The sequence below is a fragment of the Leopardus geoffroyi genome, chromosome D3, assembly GCF_018350155.1.
Source record: "Leopardus geoffroyi isolate Oge1 chromosome D3, O.geoffroyi_Oge1_pat1.0, whole genome shotgun sequence".
NCBI lineage: Eukaryota > Metazoa > Chordata > Mammalia > Carnivora > Felidae > Leopardus > Leopardus geoffroyi.
In genome coordinates, this window is record NC_059339.1 from 44,399,156 (window position 1) to 44,415,399 (window position 16,244).

At 37.9% G+C, this 16,244-nt stretch overlaps 1 protein-coding gene across 1 annotated transcript in view; it reads left to right on the forward strand.

Annotated features, from left to right (window-relative positions):
• Window positions 1–16,244, forward strand: part of MIB1 (MIB E3 ubiquitin protein ligase 1) — a 124,756-nt gene that overhangs the window by 14,746 nt on the left and 93,766 nt on the right. The window contains exons 2-6 of the mRNA XM_045457699.1: window positions 2,996–3,167; window positions 4,997–5,126; window positions 6,823–6,927; window positions 9,754–9,820; window positions 10,316–10,520. Of these exons, the coding sequence (XP_045313655.1) occupies window positions 2,996–3,167; window positions 4,997–5,126; window positions 6,823–6,927; window positions 9,754–9,820; window positions 10,316–10,520 (679 nt within the window). The remainder of the gene's footprint in view (window positions 1–2,995; window positions 3,168–4,996; window positions 5,127–6,822; window positions 6,928–9,753; window positions 9,821–10,315; window positions 10,521–16,244) is intronic.

Consider the following 16,244-nt stretch of genomic DNA (forward strand, 5'->3'; position numbering starts at 1 on the left):
GTGGTTATTTCCCAGCCTGACTATAATTCATCTCTGTCTCTGACAGTATTTCAGATTCCTGCCAAAAAAATGAAGTTGCTCCTGGTTTGTTGAACACACATTGTGCTCTTCTGAGATTTTCTTCTTTCTTCCTGTGAAAGGTCCATTATCCACCACTTCCAGGAAACTTGTCCTGATTCTTTTTTCATTTTGTTTCTTAGATGAGTGTCTACAATTAAAAAAAAATTTTTTTTAACGTTTATTTATTTTTGAGACAGAGAGAGACAGAGCATGAACGTGGGAGGGTCAGAGAGTGAGAGAGGGAGACACAGAATCTGAAACAGGCTCCGGGCTCTGAGCCATCAGCCCAGAGCCCGACGCGGGGCTCGAACTCACGGACTGCGAGATCATGACCTGAGCCGAAGTCGGCCGCTTAACCGACTGAGCCACCCAGGCGCCCCTGGACTTACAATCTTAAATTAGTATGTGCTTATTTATTTTTTTGTTCATGGTTCTCTCTCTCTCTGTCTCTTTTTTTTAAGTAGAACAGTTCTAAATTTCAGTTTATTGCACTGTTTGTTCCTAAATATCTCTTACCTATTTGTTTTCTTTTGAATGATCTCATTTATACTTTTTGCAGTTACTTTTTACATCTTTTGTTTTCTAACCTGCAGCCACCAAGTCCTAAACCTCTTCTGGCTTCCATTTTCTCTCCAATTCTACTAGCTTTATCCCTACTTAAACTATTATTTTCTTCTTTTTTTTTTTTTTTTAAATTTTTTTTTCAACGTTTATTTATTTTTTTGGGGACAGAGAGAGACAGAGCATGAACGGGGGAGGGGCAGAGAGAGAGGGAGACACAGAATCAGAAACAGGCTCCAGGCTCTGAGCCATCAGCCCAGAGCCTGACGCGGGGCTCAAACTCACGGACCGCGAGATTGTGACCTGGCTGAAGTCGGACGCTTAACCGACTGTGCCACCCAGGCGCCCCTATTATTTTCTTCTTAACTGTTGTGGAAACTTCTTATGATTTGACTCCTTTTCTTTAGCCACTTTAATTTTCTTCCATTCTCTTCTCCGTACTACACCTAGAGTGATATTTGAAAGCAGCAGAGGGCCTGCCCGCAGTAGCAGTAAAATAGTTACTGAATGAATCAAAAGGTACTGATGTCTGCTGTCTTGCCTGTCCCTGCAGTCAAGCATTTGAGTAGCAGGAGATTGTGGAAGGATTGCACACCAAACATACTTGGTATTGGGTGTCATGTTCTTTTGCAGTTCATGAGGCATCCCAGCTTCCTTCTGTTCTTCCTCCCACCCCTTCTTTATTAACCATCTCACCTCAGGCACAGGTTTATCTTCAGGTTTGGCTCTTTATTTAGAATCTGGTTACCTTATGGGAATTTATTTTTTAATTTTTTTAATTTTTTAATTTTTTTTTTCAACGTTTATTTATTTTTGGGACAGAGAGAGACAGAGCATGAACGGGGGAGGGGCAGAGAGAGAGGGAGACACAGAATCGGAAACAGGCTCCAGGCTCTGAGCCATCAGCCCAGAGCCTGACGCGGGGCTCGAACTCACGGACCGCGAGATCGTGACCTGGCTGAAGTCGGACGCTTAACCGACTGCACCACCCAGGCGCCCCAACCTTATGGGACTTTAAACATGAATATAGAAAATGAATTATACGTGTTTCCCCCCTTATCAGGAAGCAGCAATTGTATGTTCTTCTGGAGTTTAGTTTTAACTTTACTACTTTTGTGCTCTAATTCTTGCATCTACAGCACATTCTTATTTGATTCTTAGAACATCCTTAACCATTAAAAAACATAATGCCTCCTCCAAAGGGAACTGAAGTCCTGAGAACTAAAGTGACTCCTTTTATTTAATTTTGGGAAATTTCTAAACTTCACAAAATAGAGAATTATATAATGAACCTCCTCCTGTTACCCAATTTCAACATGAGTGATCTTGTTTCATCCAAACCCCACATTACTTCCCTGCCCCCCCCCATTATTTTGAAATAAATACTATAATTTTATATGTAAATACTTCAGTTAAATTGACTTTTTCAAGGGCACAAAGATAGCTAGTGAAAGCCAGAACTCGAATCTTGAAGAGTGTCCGCGTTCAATGGACAATACAGCCCTTGCTGTTCAGTATTGGGCCTGACCATTCCTACTGTAAAGTAGTGACACTGATGTTCACAGGCCACACATTGTTTAAAAAGCTTCTAGTTTTAACTTACTTATCAAGTGATCTAAGAATAACAGAATAGTAAAGGAACATTATCCCCAGTCTTGTTACTCTCAAATGTTAGTTATTTTCATTACTTTATAGAGGTACCTTTCATAGTTCTAACATCTGTGTCATTCATGTGAACATTTTTAGTAGAGGTTATATTGCCAAGTGCTTATTTCCTTTTTCTAGGGTTTATTACTTCTTGTTCTGTAAGGAAAACAAACAGCAAACTCAATTATAGTATGTTGTTTCCTTTTAAACTGGGAAATTTACTTGGTAATGGTTTTCTGAAGTTTGTTTGGGGTGGGGAGCTTGTCAATGCCTAGGGATAAATGCTTAAGTTAATTGATAGTTTGTTTCTGTGAATCATGGGGATAAACTTGTTTCTTCTTTTGGAGTAATTGTTTGCGTGGAGAGTAGGTTGAAATTCCTGAAAAGAATCTGAATGTTTGAAGTCTGAAACATCTTGGTGGTAAATGATTCTTCTTTCTGTCACTAGATTGAACCTAAGTTTCAGTTTGACAGCATAGAATGTGCTACTAAGAAGTGCTCTTACTAATGAAGAAAGAAGTGATAGAAAATGTGTAGTCTATAATTTGTATTGATTAAAATACTTGAAATATGTTGTCTTGAAAACATATGTGGTATATTTAAAATATTATTTCCTACTTTATTGAGAAACTTTGTAAAATGCTCCGTTCTTATTTTTCCCCCAGGGAGCAGTATTCAAGTGAATAATACTTGCAGTTAATGTAACCATGTATCCGTGTTTTAATAGGCATCAAGCATGATGGAACCATGTGTGATACCTGCCGCCAGCAACCAATCATTGGCATTCGATGGAAATGTGCAGAATGTACAAATTATGATTTGTGCACTGTTTGTTATCATGGAGATAAACATCATTTAAGACATCGCTTTTATAGAATTACTACACCAGGAAGTGAGCGGTAGGGTAAACAGTTTTTTCTTCAGTTGCAATTCCTTGTTTGTATTCAACTTTTTATACTATTGAGCCTTAAAAGTAGGATTTAAAAATAGTGTCTGACAGCTGGTTTAGTACCAGAGGTAGGAGATAACAGGCTAGTTGTGGAGCAGGCCTGCCATATAGTGAGAAAAGAGCTCTGTGAAGATGGAGCTGTACATATTTTTCCAAGGTAATCTGGGCTGTTCATCTCTAGCATGGAGACTTGGCACCCCTCAATATTTGGAAATGCAAGGGCAGCCCAGAAGGCTGATTATTTTCTTCTCACTGTGCATTCTATTCTGTTAATCACTACCAAAAGAACACTAGAGCCCATTGATTGAGTCAACAGGCATTTATTAAGACTTGTGGCAGCTACTGTGCTTGTGTGAATTTGAAGAAAACGAAGACACAGTATTCCTAAGGAGTTCATAAACTAAGGGATTATTTGACCAACATGATTATCATGTGATGTTTTGGACTGTATGTAGAGATTATTAGCATTAAAGTGTTTTAGCAAAGAGAGAGAGGAATATCACGAAGTGGTACAGAATTTCAGGTGATTGAGTCTTTTTACATAGATGTGAATAGTGTATAGGAGCAAGAATCTAGCCAGTCATAGGGAGGCAGCAGTAGTAGAAAAATGGATTTGGGTATTAGCCTGTCCCAGTTCAAATCCTTGGCCTGCTATTTATTAACTGAGTGGTTTTGAACAAGTTGTTTATTTTTGACTTTTGTTTGTAATTTTTAAAGTTAGGGTACAATAAAGACATTGTAAAAATAAGTAGAATAATGAGATAAAAGTAGAAAAACAAAAGAGAAACCCCAAACCTTTTTGATTTTATGAATAAGAAGGATATAGAAGAATAAGGGATAGATGGTCTTGGAGAGCCAAGCTGGTCCAGATTGTTTGAGTATAGAATTTTTTCAAGGCCTGTAGTCTGCTGTAAGGATTCAATACTTTGGAGGCAAGTTAGTGTCAGGTCAAATCCAGGCCACGGATGTATTTTACTTGGTCCATACTGTGCTCTAAATTTTTGAACACACACACACACACACACACACACACACACACACACACACCCACACACCCAAATCCCTAACCCCTAACCCCTAACCCCTAACCCCTAATGTCAGCAGTGGGCCTGCATTTATTCATTTAACTCTGGTCAGCAACAGTTGGCTGAAGCAGAGTACCACCTGCACCCTTTAGACAAATCATGGTCTTCAGTTCACCGAAGTCCCTGCCACTCCCTATTGTCTTCCTGAGCGCGGGGTCAAGTGCCAGTTGGCATTTGTCATTGTTGTGGTGTTTGTTGTCTTTCTTTGGCCTTAATTTAGGTTACTTTCCTGATGGTTTTAGAGATTTGAATTTGTCTCTTCTTAAGTGGTGAAGGAAATAGTGATACTCTGAAGTGGTTGGACTGGATTCATATGTTGATTCCATTACTATTTAGCTTTTGTGACCTTGGGTAAATCACTTACCTCTTTGAGACTCTATTTCCTCATTTGTGAAATGGATAAAATAACAATACCTTTCTCTTAAGGAGTGTAACAGACTTTTACACTTATGGTAAAAGCTCAGTAAATATTAGATATTATCACTATTCTAACTACTGTCATCATCATCATAACCTGTGGAATGTAAAGGTATTTATGTATCATGCTATTAAGTATTAACTAGAACAGAGAAAACTCTTTTATATTTTTAAAGTAACCTTTTTTATAATTTTATTTTTAAAAATAAATTGCTGTTAACCTATTTCTTTTTTTTTAACCTATTTCTGTATAACTTAAAAATAATTTTATTTTTAGGGTTCTGTTAGAGTCTCGTAGAAAATCTAAGAAGATTACAGCCAGAGGGATCTTTGCAGGTGCCAGAGTGGTACGAGGAGTGGACTGGCAGTGGGAAGATCAGGATGGAGGAAATGGACGTAGGGGAAAGGTGAAACTTTTTTATTAATTCATCATGTTATTCTAGAATATTGTATGTTCAGAAGATTTTTATTATTATAATTGAATTTCTTGGCCCATTTTTTCCTGTGTCACTAACAGTTTTTTAAAATCTTCATTTCTTTTTTTTCCCGGAAGAAAAAAGATTGTTCCTGCTTGGTTGTAAATATTGACATTCATGGAGAAGGTTGTTGGGTAGATTTTACCTTTCCACTTTTAGGCTTCATATTGCCATTTTGTTGCCCAGAATGCTTTTCTGAGGATCCTGTTTGGGCCAGTCCTTTTTAAACAGTATGTCATGCTTTTGACATTCTTGTTACTAACATTTCACTTGAATTTACTTGTTTTATATTTCTTTCCCTTGAAGGCCTGTTTCTAGGCAGCTACTTTTGTTATCCAGTATACTTAACTCTGTTGCCCTTCTCAGGTAAATCGTCCAGGAATCAAATTATAGCAGTTATTCTGAGCAGAATTTTGTATAGCCTGTTTAATTGGGGTGGGATAGCCAGAGATATTGGGGTAAGTGGGTTGTTGGTTTCATTTATTTTGGATTTTATGTTGCTTTTGCTGATTATTCATTCATTGATTCAGTCAGTCAACTAATCTTGAACATGTATTGTTTGGTGTTATGCTAGATGCTAGATGTACTGAAATGAGTAACATTTCACGTATGAGACTTAGGTGTCAGTCACTATCCGTTCATTCTACTGTTACCTTCTTGAAAAAATTGTTTTTAGCATTGGTGAATGATGATTTTAAAGTCTTTCTCATTGGAGCACCTGGATGGCTCCGTTCTTAAGAGCATCAGAACTCTTGATTTTGGCTCATGTCATGATTTCACAGTTTGTGGGCTTGAGCCCGGCAACAGGCTCTGCACTGACAGCGTGGATCCTGCTTGAGATTCTCTGTCTCCCTCTCTCTCTCTCTGCCCCTCCCTTGCTCGTGTGTGTGTGTGTGTGTGTGTGTGTGTGTGTGAGAGATGCTCGCTCTCTCTCAAAATAAATAAATAAATAAACTTAAAAGTCTTGGTCATCTGAAAACTCTCTTTAAAAAATTTTTTTTTAATGTTTAGTTTTGAGAGAGAGAGAGAGAGAGAGCAGGAGCAAGCATGAGTGGGGGAGGGGCAGAGAGAGAGGGAGACACAGAATCTGAAGCAAGATTCAGGCTCCGAGCTGTCAGCACAGAGCCCGATGCAGGGCTTGAACTCACAAACCACGAGATCATGACCTGAGCCAAAGTCAGATGCTTAACCGACTGAGCCACCCAGGTGCCCCTAGAGAGCCGGGTTATCTTGAATCATTCTGAGGATCTGGCCAAAGATTTTAAATTTTGTAAGGAATAATGGATTTAAAATAACACACTGTTCTTAAAAGGAACCCTTTACGAATATAAATCTAACATTTTATATTGAATAGTGTATTTTCTGATGATCTGTTACTATAATCACCAAGCCTCCCAATTCAGTATTTCTACAATGATTTTTGGAATTACCTTCTAATTCCTGGAAAAATGTCTCTAATTATAATTCAGTTATATGTTAGAATTGACCTAGTTGACAAAATAGTATTTTTCATGATCCTGTTACAGAGGATGATAGCTGAAATGGTATTTAAGATTTTAAGTATAATTAACTGAACTAACTTCTCCCCTCCCCTTTTAAAAATTGTTTTCTGCAACAATTCCCTTAGGTAACGGAAATCCAGGACTGGAGCGCATCAAGCCCACATAGTGCAGCATATGTTCTCTGGGATAATGGTGCTAAGAACCTTTACAGAGTTGGCTTTGAGGGCATGGTGAGTAGTAAGAATCACAAAAGATAAAAATATTGGATGGATGAAAATAAAAATAGCCCTTATTGTATTTTTTTTTGTCATATGCTTTTGTCAGAATATAGCCATCTGAATTATGAATATGCAACAGGAGAAAAATCTGTAAAGTGAGGATTTAATAAAACTACATTTTTAGTACACTTGCTTAAAGTATGTAATAGTAAATATGCCCACTTGTCCATCGACTAATGAATGGATAAAGAGGATGTGGTGTGTATACACACACACACATATATACACAATGGAATATCACTCAGCCATCAAAAAGAATAAAATCTTGCCATTTGCAAAAAAGTGGATACAGCTAGAATGTTTAATGCTCAGCGAAACAAGTCAATCAGAGAAAGGCAGATACCATGTGATGTAACTCATATGTGGATTTAAGAAATGAAACAGAAGAGCATAAAGTGGGGGGCGGGAAGTGGAAAGAGAAGAGAGGGAAACAAACCATTAGAGACTCTTAACAATAGAGAGCAAACCGAGGGTTGATAGAGGAAGATGAGTAGGGGGATGGGATAAATGGGTGATGGTCATTAAGGAGGGCACTTGTGATGAGCACTAGGTATTGTATGAAAGTGATAAATCACTGAATTCTACTCCAGACACCAATTTTGCACTGTTTGTTAACTAACTAAAATTTAAATTAAAAAAAAAAAAAGAAAGAAAAAAATAGTAAATATGATTTTGCCCTCAGTGAATATTTGGGTAACTTACTATATATTGATTGTGTAGAGCTGATCCCTTAGGAATCCAAATTAGGGGCTTATTTATTAAAATCGATCTCAAAAAAATTTAGAATCATCTGTAAGGCTGCTCCTTGGCATGGACACAGAGTATAATATTATAATGAGGTTTTTATGGGATGTTTGTATTCTGGCTCTAGTAGCTAATAAAAGTATAAATTACAGTAGATGTTAAAGTTGTTTTTAAAGAGATTTTCCCCCTCTATTTTTATTTATTTTTAAAATTTTTATTCTGGTTATTTATTTATTTTTTTTTAAGTAGGCTCCAAGCCCAGAGTGGGACCTAATGCAGGGCTTGAACTCATGACCCTGAGATCAAGACTTGAGCTGAAATCAAGTCAGGCACTTAACCGACTGAGCCACCCAGGCACCCCTCCTTTTTTAAAGAGTAGTATTGGTAATTGAAAATGATTGACTTAGAAGCACTTTAAATTACTTAAGTGCTTAGGAGAATAATAGTGGTTTATTCAATGGATTGCCCTATATTTCTGCATTTCCTGGAAAACTGTTTAAATGTTGACCTCGGCTATTTAATTTATGAAGTACAACTAAATATATTAATGCCAAAACATTAATGCCTATCATATCTTTTCTATCTTGAATACATTCCTCCTCAAAGAATTTAAATTGGATTTTTTCCCAACTCTTATATGCCCTTGGTAGGAGGGGAAAAATATCCCACTGTCTGTTTGCCTTTAATTTATTCCATTTATTTTTAAAAGCCAGCAATGTAGACTCTACGCAAATACTTCATTTACCAATTTTAATACTTGTATATTGCATTAGTTATCAGTTTTTCATTAGTATTAGTATTATTAGTATTTTTATGCCTTCTCCTGTTTTTAAATTGTGGATTTTTCTGGGAATTCTGACTGATTATTGACTTGCTTCAGATGAAGCCTTACACGATGTATGTGCAGAGGTATTTAATGAGTAGTATATATGTAGATTGATCCTTTTTGATGGCTGAGTAGTACTTCTCTGTATGGTTATGCCATTATTTAATAAGGTTTCTGTTGGTGGTACCTCCATTTTTTAAAATTATTGCAAGATTTTTTTTTTTTAATTGTTGTAAGCATTGTTTCAGTAAACATCCTTAGACATATCTTTGCACATTTATGGGTATATTTCTTTAGGATAGATTCCTAGAAGTGGGATTGCTGGGTTAAAGTATCACATTAAAATAATTTGACCCATGTCTCTTTGGCTGAGACTGAGCTAAATGTGATGCTCTGGTGGGAAAGGAGGCTGTAAAAGAGAGTCTGTGTGTGTGTGTGTGTGTATGTGTGTGTGTGTGTGTGTGTGTGTGTGTGTGTGTGTGTGTGTGTGTGTGTATGTTAGGAACTATTAGATACTTTTAAATCTAAATTTTCCTAGTAACTTTCAAGGTTCTTCTAAGTTCATGTTTTCTGTACTTTTGATTATATCACTCCCTCCCCATTCAGATATTTAAATAATAGTATGTTTTCTTATAAAAACTAAGTGGGAAGGAACTTGAGTTAATCAATTTATGAAGTAAGGACTAAAGTTTATATAAATGGAAAATTACCTGGCCGGGAACCAAAAGACTAAATTTGGTCCTACCCTTTTCTTTTTTCTGGTTGTTTAGTTTTGGATACTTTTCTTTGCTAAATGAGTTAATACCTGGCTTGTATATGTCATAAAATTGGTTGAAAAGAGTAAATGAATTTAGTTCTTTTTTGTAAAAGTATTTTTAAAATAGAATGTGTTAGTTACATTTTAAATACTAGGTATTTGTTGAGGGCCTGTATGTGGTGTTGAAAATATTTTAGTGGTGAAGATCTAGGCATTTTCATTTTGAACTTTAAAGGAAAGCTAAAAGTAAATCAAGTATGGCCTATCTGGAGATCAGGCTTTTAATTTTTGATGAGTGCTTTTGAAAGCAGTGTTTAGTGTTACTGTTAACCTAGAGCTACTCTTAACTTTTGCTGAGGGTATGTTCTGAATGAACATTTTTGCCTATTTTAGGTACTGAGCTATACTTGAAGTTTTCAAGCATGATTTTTCTGGTTTCTTTTCTTCTTAGTCTGATCTCAAGTGTGTCCAGGATGCCAAAGGAGGTTCTTTCTACAGAGATCACTGCCCTGTGCTAGGTGAGTCAGCAGACTAGAGAAAATTACTAACTAGCAGGTCAGGGTTCTTGGAATCAGAAATCTTTTTTTTTTTTTTTTTTTAATTTTTTTTTTTTCAACGTTTATTTATTTTTGGGACAGAGAGAGACAAAGCATGAACGGGGGAGGGGCAGAGAGAGAGGGAGACACAGAATCGGAAACAGGCTCCAGGCTCTGAGCCATCAGCCCATAGCCTGACGCGGGGCTCGAACTCACGGACCGCGAGATCGTGACCTGGCTGAAGTTGAACGCTTAACCGACTGCGCCACCCAGGCGCCCCTGGAATCAGAAATCTTTAAATGGGACTTTAAAAAAAAATTATTTAAGGGATACTTTTTGGGTTTTATTTTGTTTTTTAAAGCATTTGTTCTTTTTTTATCAATTTATTTAGACTGAAAAGGTTGTCATGTCTTAAAAATTGGTATACCAATTGCAGGGGTTTTCCTTTACCTTTGTCAACTCCCTCTGCAATTACAGGTGAGCAGAATGGCAACAGGAATCCTGGTGGATTGCAGATTGGTGACCTGGTGAATATAGATCTTGACCTAGAAATTGTACAGTCTTTGCAGCACGGTCATGGAGGATGGACTGATGGCATGTTTGAGACTTTAACTACAACTGGAACTGTTTGTGGCATTGATGAAGATCATGACATTGTAGTACAGTATCCAAGTGGCAATAGGTTGGTGATATTTCTTGATTTTTAGTAATGGCAAATAAAGTTAGTATATAGAAGAAAGAACCTTAGAGAAAGCAAATAATGTGCTATAATCAAAGACTCCTTTAAGCTAGCTCTTAAGATAGTTGCTAAAAATCCAGAATATGTTGGTAAAGTGGAGCGGAACAAATGATAAATGTGTGTGTGGTATGTATGTGAATTTATATGAATATGCTTATGATACAATGTTCTGTGCACTTTTTTTTTCTGGAGGAGGAGAATACATTGTATTGGTATTAGGTCAAATACAGCTAAAAAGTTCTCTGTTCATAATAGACCATATCAGTTGGCCCTGAATGAGAATAAAATTAGAACTCTGGCCCATATCTCCAGTCATCTCTTGGTACCATAGCTTTTTCTTGCCACACACGTGTGAATACACCAGTCCTTATTAGCAACATAGAATTACATGCATTTCTTCACTCTCTACCTTTGCACATACTACTTCTTCCATGCAGAATACCCTTTTCTCCTTTTCTGCCTCTTTGCCTGGATTAACTCCTGCATCCTGTAAATACTGAGCTTATATGTTTTGGGAACCTCCTCTCTTATTCCACAATCCCTGGTATATGTACATGCTATTCATCTGTGTAGGTCTCCTGTTATACATGAAAATAGTTATTTATTTTACATCTAGGTTGTGAGTTTCTTGGAGCCTTTGATTTATTTGCTCTTAGGGGCTAAAGTATATTCAATTTACTGGCATGTTTATAGTATTTTATTTTATTTTTTAAAAAAATTATTTATTTTTTATTTTACAGAGAGAGAATGTGCATGAGCAGGGGAGAGGGCAGAGGGAGAGAGAAAGACAGAGCAGGGGAGGGGCGAAGAGAGAGAGAGAGAGAGAGAGAGAGAATGAATCCCAAGAACCCCAACACGGGGCTCATTCCCATGACCCTGGGATCATGGCCTGAGCTGAAATCAAGAGTTGGATGCTCAGCCCACCCACTGAATCACCCATGCACCCGTTTATAGTATTTTAAAGAAAAAGCAGTAGTCAAATTGAACAATTGTCAAAGCTTTGTTACTGATATATGCATAAAGGAACAAACTTGTTGAGGTTCCTTAGGGGAGGGGTTATATATAGGATGAAGAAAATTAACATTAAGTTGTTTCCCAGTGTATAGAATTAGCTCTAATTGTGTTCAAATCTTAAGGATACACGTGGTCATACCAGGAGGTACAGAAATAGCGTTTGACAAAATCCAAGTCCCTTTCATGATAAAAACACTAAATAAAGTAGTAACGGAAGGGAACTTCTTTGCTGGTAAAGGACATCTATGAAAACCCACAGCCTAGGGTGCTTGGGTGGCTCAGTCATTTAAGTATCCAGCTCTTTCTTTTTTTTATTTTTTTATTCTAAAAATTTTTTTTTAATGTTTATTTACTTTTGAGACAGAGAGAGACAGAGCATGAACGGGGGAGGGTCAGAGAGAGAGGAGACACAGAATCTGAAGCAGGCTCCAGGCTCTGAGCTGTCAGCACAGAGACCAACGTGGGGCTCGAACTCAGGGACTGTGAGATCATGACCTGAGCCGAAGTCGGACGCTTAACCGACTGAGCCACCCAGGCGCCCCTAAGTATCCAGCTCTTGATTTTGGCTCAGGTCATGATCTTGTGTTTGGTGAGTTCAAGCCCTGCATTGGGGTCCACACCGACAGTGCAGAGCCTGCTTAGGATTCTGTCTCTCTCCTTCTCTTTCTCCTCCTTCCCTGTGCGTGCTCTCTCTCTCTCTCTCTCTCTCCCTCCCTCCCTCCCTCCCTCTCCCTCTCTCTCTCTCTCTCTCTCTCTCTCTTTCTCTTTCTCTTTCTCTTTCTCTTTCTCTTCTCTTTCTTTCTCTCTCTCTCCCTCTCATACACACACACACACACACACACACACACACAAAATGAATAAAATAAACCCACAGCTAACATCATACCCAACTGGTGAGAGACTGAATGCTTTTCCCCTAAGATCAGGAACAGAATAAAAATGTCTGCCCTCCCCACTTTTATTCAGCATTGTTCTAGAGGGTCTAGCCAGGGCAATTAGGCAAGAAAAAGAAATAAAAGGAAGAAGTAAGAGAAAAGGAGTTAAACCATCTTTGTTCATAGGTGACATGATCTTGTGAATAGAAAAACCTAAGGAATCCACAGAAAACTGTTAGGACTAATAAGTGAGTTCTGCAAAGTTGAGAGATACAAGATCAATGTAGAAAAGTCAATTGTATTTTTGTATACTAGCAATGAGCAATTTGAAAATGAAATTAAGAAAAGTTTCATTTACAGTAGCATCACAAAGAATAAAATACCTAAGAATCAGTTCAGCCCAAGAAGTGCAAGACTTGGGGAGCCTTGCTGGCTCAGTTTGTAGAGCATGTAGCTCTTGATCTCGGGGTCATGAGTTTGAGCCCCATGTTGGATGTATAGATTACTTAAAAAAAAAAAAAAAGAATTGCAAGACTTGTACACTGAAGACTACAAAACATTGTTGAAGGAAATTAAGGAAGACCTAAATAAATGGAAAGACATCTCATATTTATGGACCAGAAGATCTGATATTGTTCAGATTGTGTATTAGTTTCGTAGGGTTGCCATAACAAATTACCACAAACTGGGTGACTCAAACCATGGCACTTTATTCTTTCACAGTTTTGGAAAGCTAGAAGTCCAAAATCAAGGTGTTAGGGAGATTGGTTCCTTGTGTAGGCTCTGAGGGAGAATCTGTTCTATGCTTCTCTTAACTTCTGGTGGTTGTTGGCAATCCTTGGTGTTCCTTGGCTTGTAGATGCATCATTCATTTCTCTGCCTCCGTCTTCACATGGCCTTCTCCTCTGTGAGTCTGTGTGTCCCTGTGTCTTCACGTGGCCTCCTTTTTTGGGGTGGGGGGTACACATTTTATTTTAAATGCATTCAAATCGACTGTTTGAGACTGAGAGCCATATGATCAGTCCTCCAGCCCAATATTTTATTTTGGTGCAGCTTAACCATCCAGGAAAGAACCCTGAGGAAACATAGAAGTAAGTTAATTGAGCTCATGATAATTCTAAAATCTTTTACAGAGAAAATGACCAAAGCTGATTTCACATGACCTTCTTATAAGGACACTAATCATTGGATTTAGGGCCCACCCTAATCCAGTATGACTTCATTTTAACTCGATTAAATCTGCAATGACCCTGTTTCTAAATATGGTCCCATTCAGAGGTATTGGGGATTAGGAGTTCAACATATTTTTTGGATGACATAATTCAGCCTATAACAGATGCCAGTTTTTCCCCAAACTAATCAACAAATTTAATGCAATCTGTATCAAAACCCTAGTACCTTTTTTATACAAATTGACAATCTATTTCTATAGTTCATATGGAAATTCAAGTAACCCAGAATAGCCAAAGCAATTTTAAAAAGAAAAACAAAATTGGAGGACTCACACTTCCTAACTTCAAAATTTATGATAAAGGTATAGTAATCAAGACAGCCTATTATTGACATAAGATGGACGTATAGATCAATGGAACAGAACTGAGAGTCTGAGAATAAGCCCTTGCATTTAAAGTCATTTAATTTTTGACAAGGGTTCAATACAGTTCAATGGGGAAAGAATAGTCTTTTCAGTAAATGATGCTGACAATATATGTAGGCATACCTTGGAGATATTGCAGGTTTGGTCCAGACCTCTGTAATAAGGAGAGTCAAATGAAGTTTTTGTTTCCCATTGTGTATAAAAATTATGTTTACACAATACTGTAGTCTATTAAATGTGCAGTTATACCGTAAATATTGTCCAAAAATGCTAACTATAATCTGAGCTCTTTGCAAGTTGAAAACTTTTTACTGCCAACATTAATGTTGATGGCTGCTGCCTGATCAGAATGGTGGTTGTTGAAAGTTGGGGTGGCTGTGGCAATTTCTGGTGACAACAGTGATGTTTGCTGCATTGATTGACTCTTCCTTTCATGAATGATTTCTCTGTGGCATGCAGTGCTGTTAGATAGCATTTTACTCACAATAGAACTGCTTACAGAACTGGAGTCAGTCTTCTGACAACCTACCTCTGCTCTATCAACCAAGTTTATGTAATATTCTAAATCCTTGTTTTCATTTCAACAGTCTTCACCCTATCTTTGCCTGGAATTAATTCCTTCTCAAGAAACCACTTTCTTTGCTCATCCATAAGAAGCAACTACTCATCTGTTCAAAAGTTTTAGTATGGGGTCATGGTAGTTGAGTTATATCTTCAGTCTCCACTTTTAATTCTAGTCCACTCCTAATTCTAGTAATCTGCAGTTACTTCCTCCACTGAAGTCTTGAACCCCTCAGGGTCATCCATAAACATTCGAATCAACTTCGTCCAAACTCCTGTTACTGTTGATATTTTGACCTTTTCCCATGAATCACAAATGTTCTCAATGACATCTGGAATGGTGAATCCATTCCCAAAGGTTTTCAGTTTACTTTTCCCAGTTCATTGGCGGAATCACTATCTATAGTAGATATAACCCTATGAAAATATACTTATTTCCTTTTAATTTTTTGAGAGAGAGTGTGAGTGGTGAGGGGCAGGAATGAGAGAGAGAGGGAGGGAGGGAAAATCTTAAGCAGGCTTCACACCCAGTGCGGAACCCAGTGTGGGGCTTGGTCTCACGATTATGAGATCATGACCTGAGCCAAAATTAAGAGTTGGATGCTTAACTGACTGAGCCAACCAGGTGCCCCAATGAAATGTATTTTTTTTTTTTTAACATTTATTTATTTTTGAGACAGAGAGAGACAGATCATGAACGGGGGAGGGGCAGAGAGAGAGGGAGACACAGAATCGGAAGCAGGCTGCAGGCTCCGAGCCATCAGCCCAGAGCCCAACGCGGGGCTCGAACCCACAGACCATGAGATCGTGACCTGAGCTGAAGTCGGACGCTTAACTGACTGAGCCACCCAGGCACCCCAATCTGTTCCTTTTCTTATGAAGACATCAGTCTTGGTGGATTAGCATCCCACCTTTCTGACCTCATTTAATTTTAGTTATTTCCTTAAAGGCTCTGTCTCCAAATACAGTCACAGTAGAAGTTAGGAGTTAATACCTACGGAAAGATGTTCAACATTATTAGCAATTAGCTAGTAGGGAAATGTAATTCAGAATCACAATGAGGAATGTAAATGTAGGGAAATGTAATTCAAAATCACATACTAGAATAAAATAGTATATAATTACAAGTGTTGGTGAGGGTGTGGAGAATTAGAACCAAAGCCTCGTACACTGATAATAGGAATGTGAACTGGTCTTGATGCTTTGAAAATATAGTTAGCATATGACTCAGCTGGTCCACTCTTAGGTTTATACTCAAGAGAATTGAGGGGCGCCTGGGTGGCTCAGTCGGTTGAGCATCTGACTTCGGCTCAGGTCATGATCTCGCAGTTCATGGGCTTGAGCCCTGCGTTGGGCTCTGTGCTGACAGCTTGGAGCCTGGAGCCTGTTTCGGATTCTGTGTCTCCCTCTCTCTCCGCCCCTTCCCCACTCATGATGTGTGTCTCTCTGTCTCTCAAAAATGAATAAACGTTAAAAAAATTAAAAAAAAAAAAAAAAGAGAATTGAAAGTGTGTCCACACGAAAACCTGTACATGAATGTTTGTGGATGCATTCTTTTTTTTTTTTTTTTTTTTAATTTTTTTTTTTCAACGTTTATTTATTTTTGGGGGGACAGAGAGA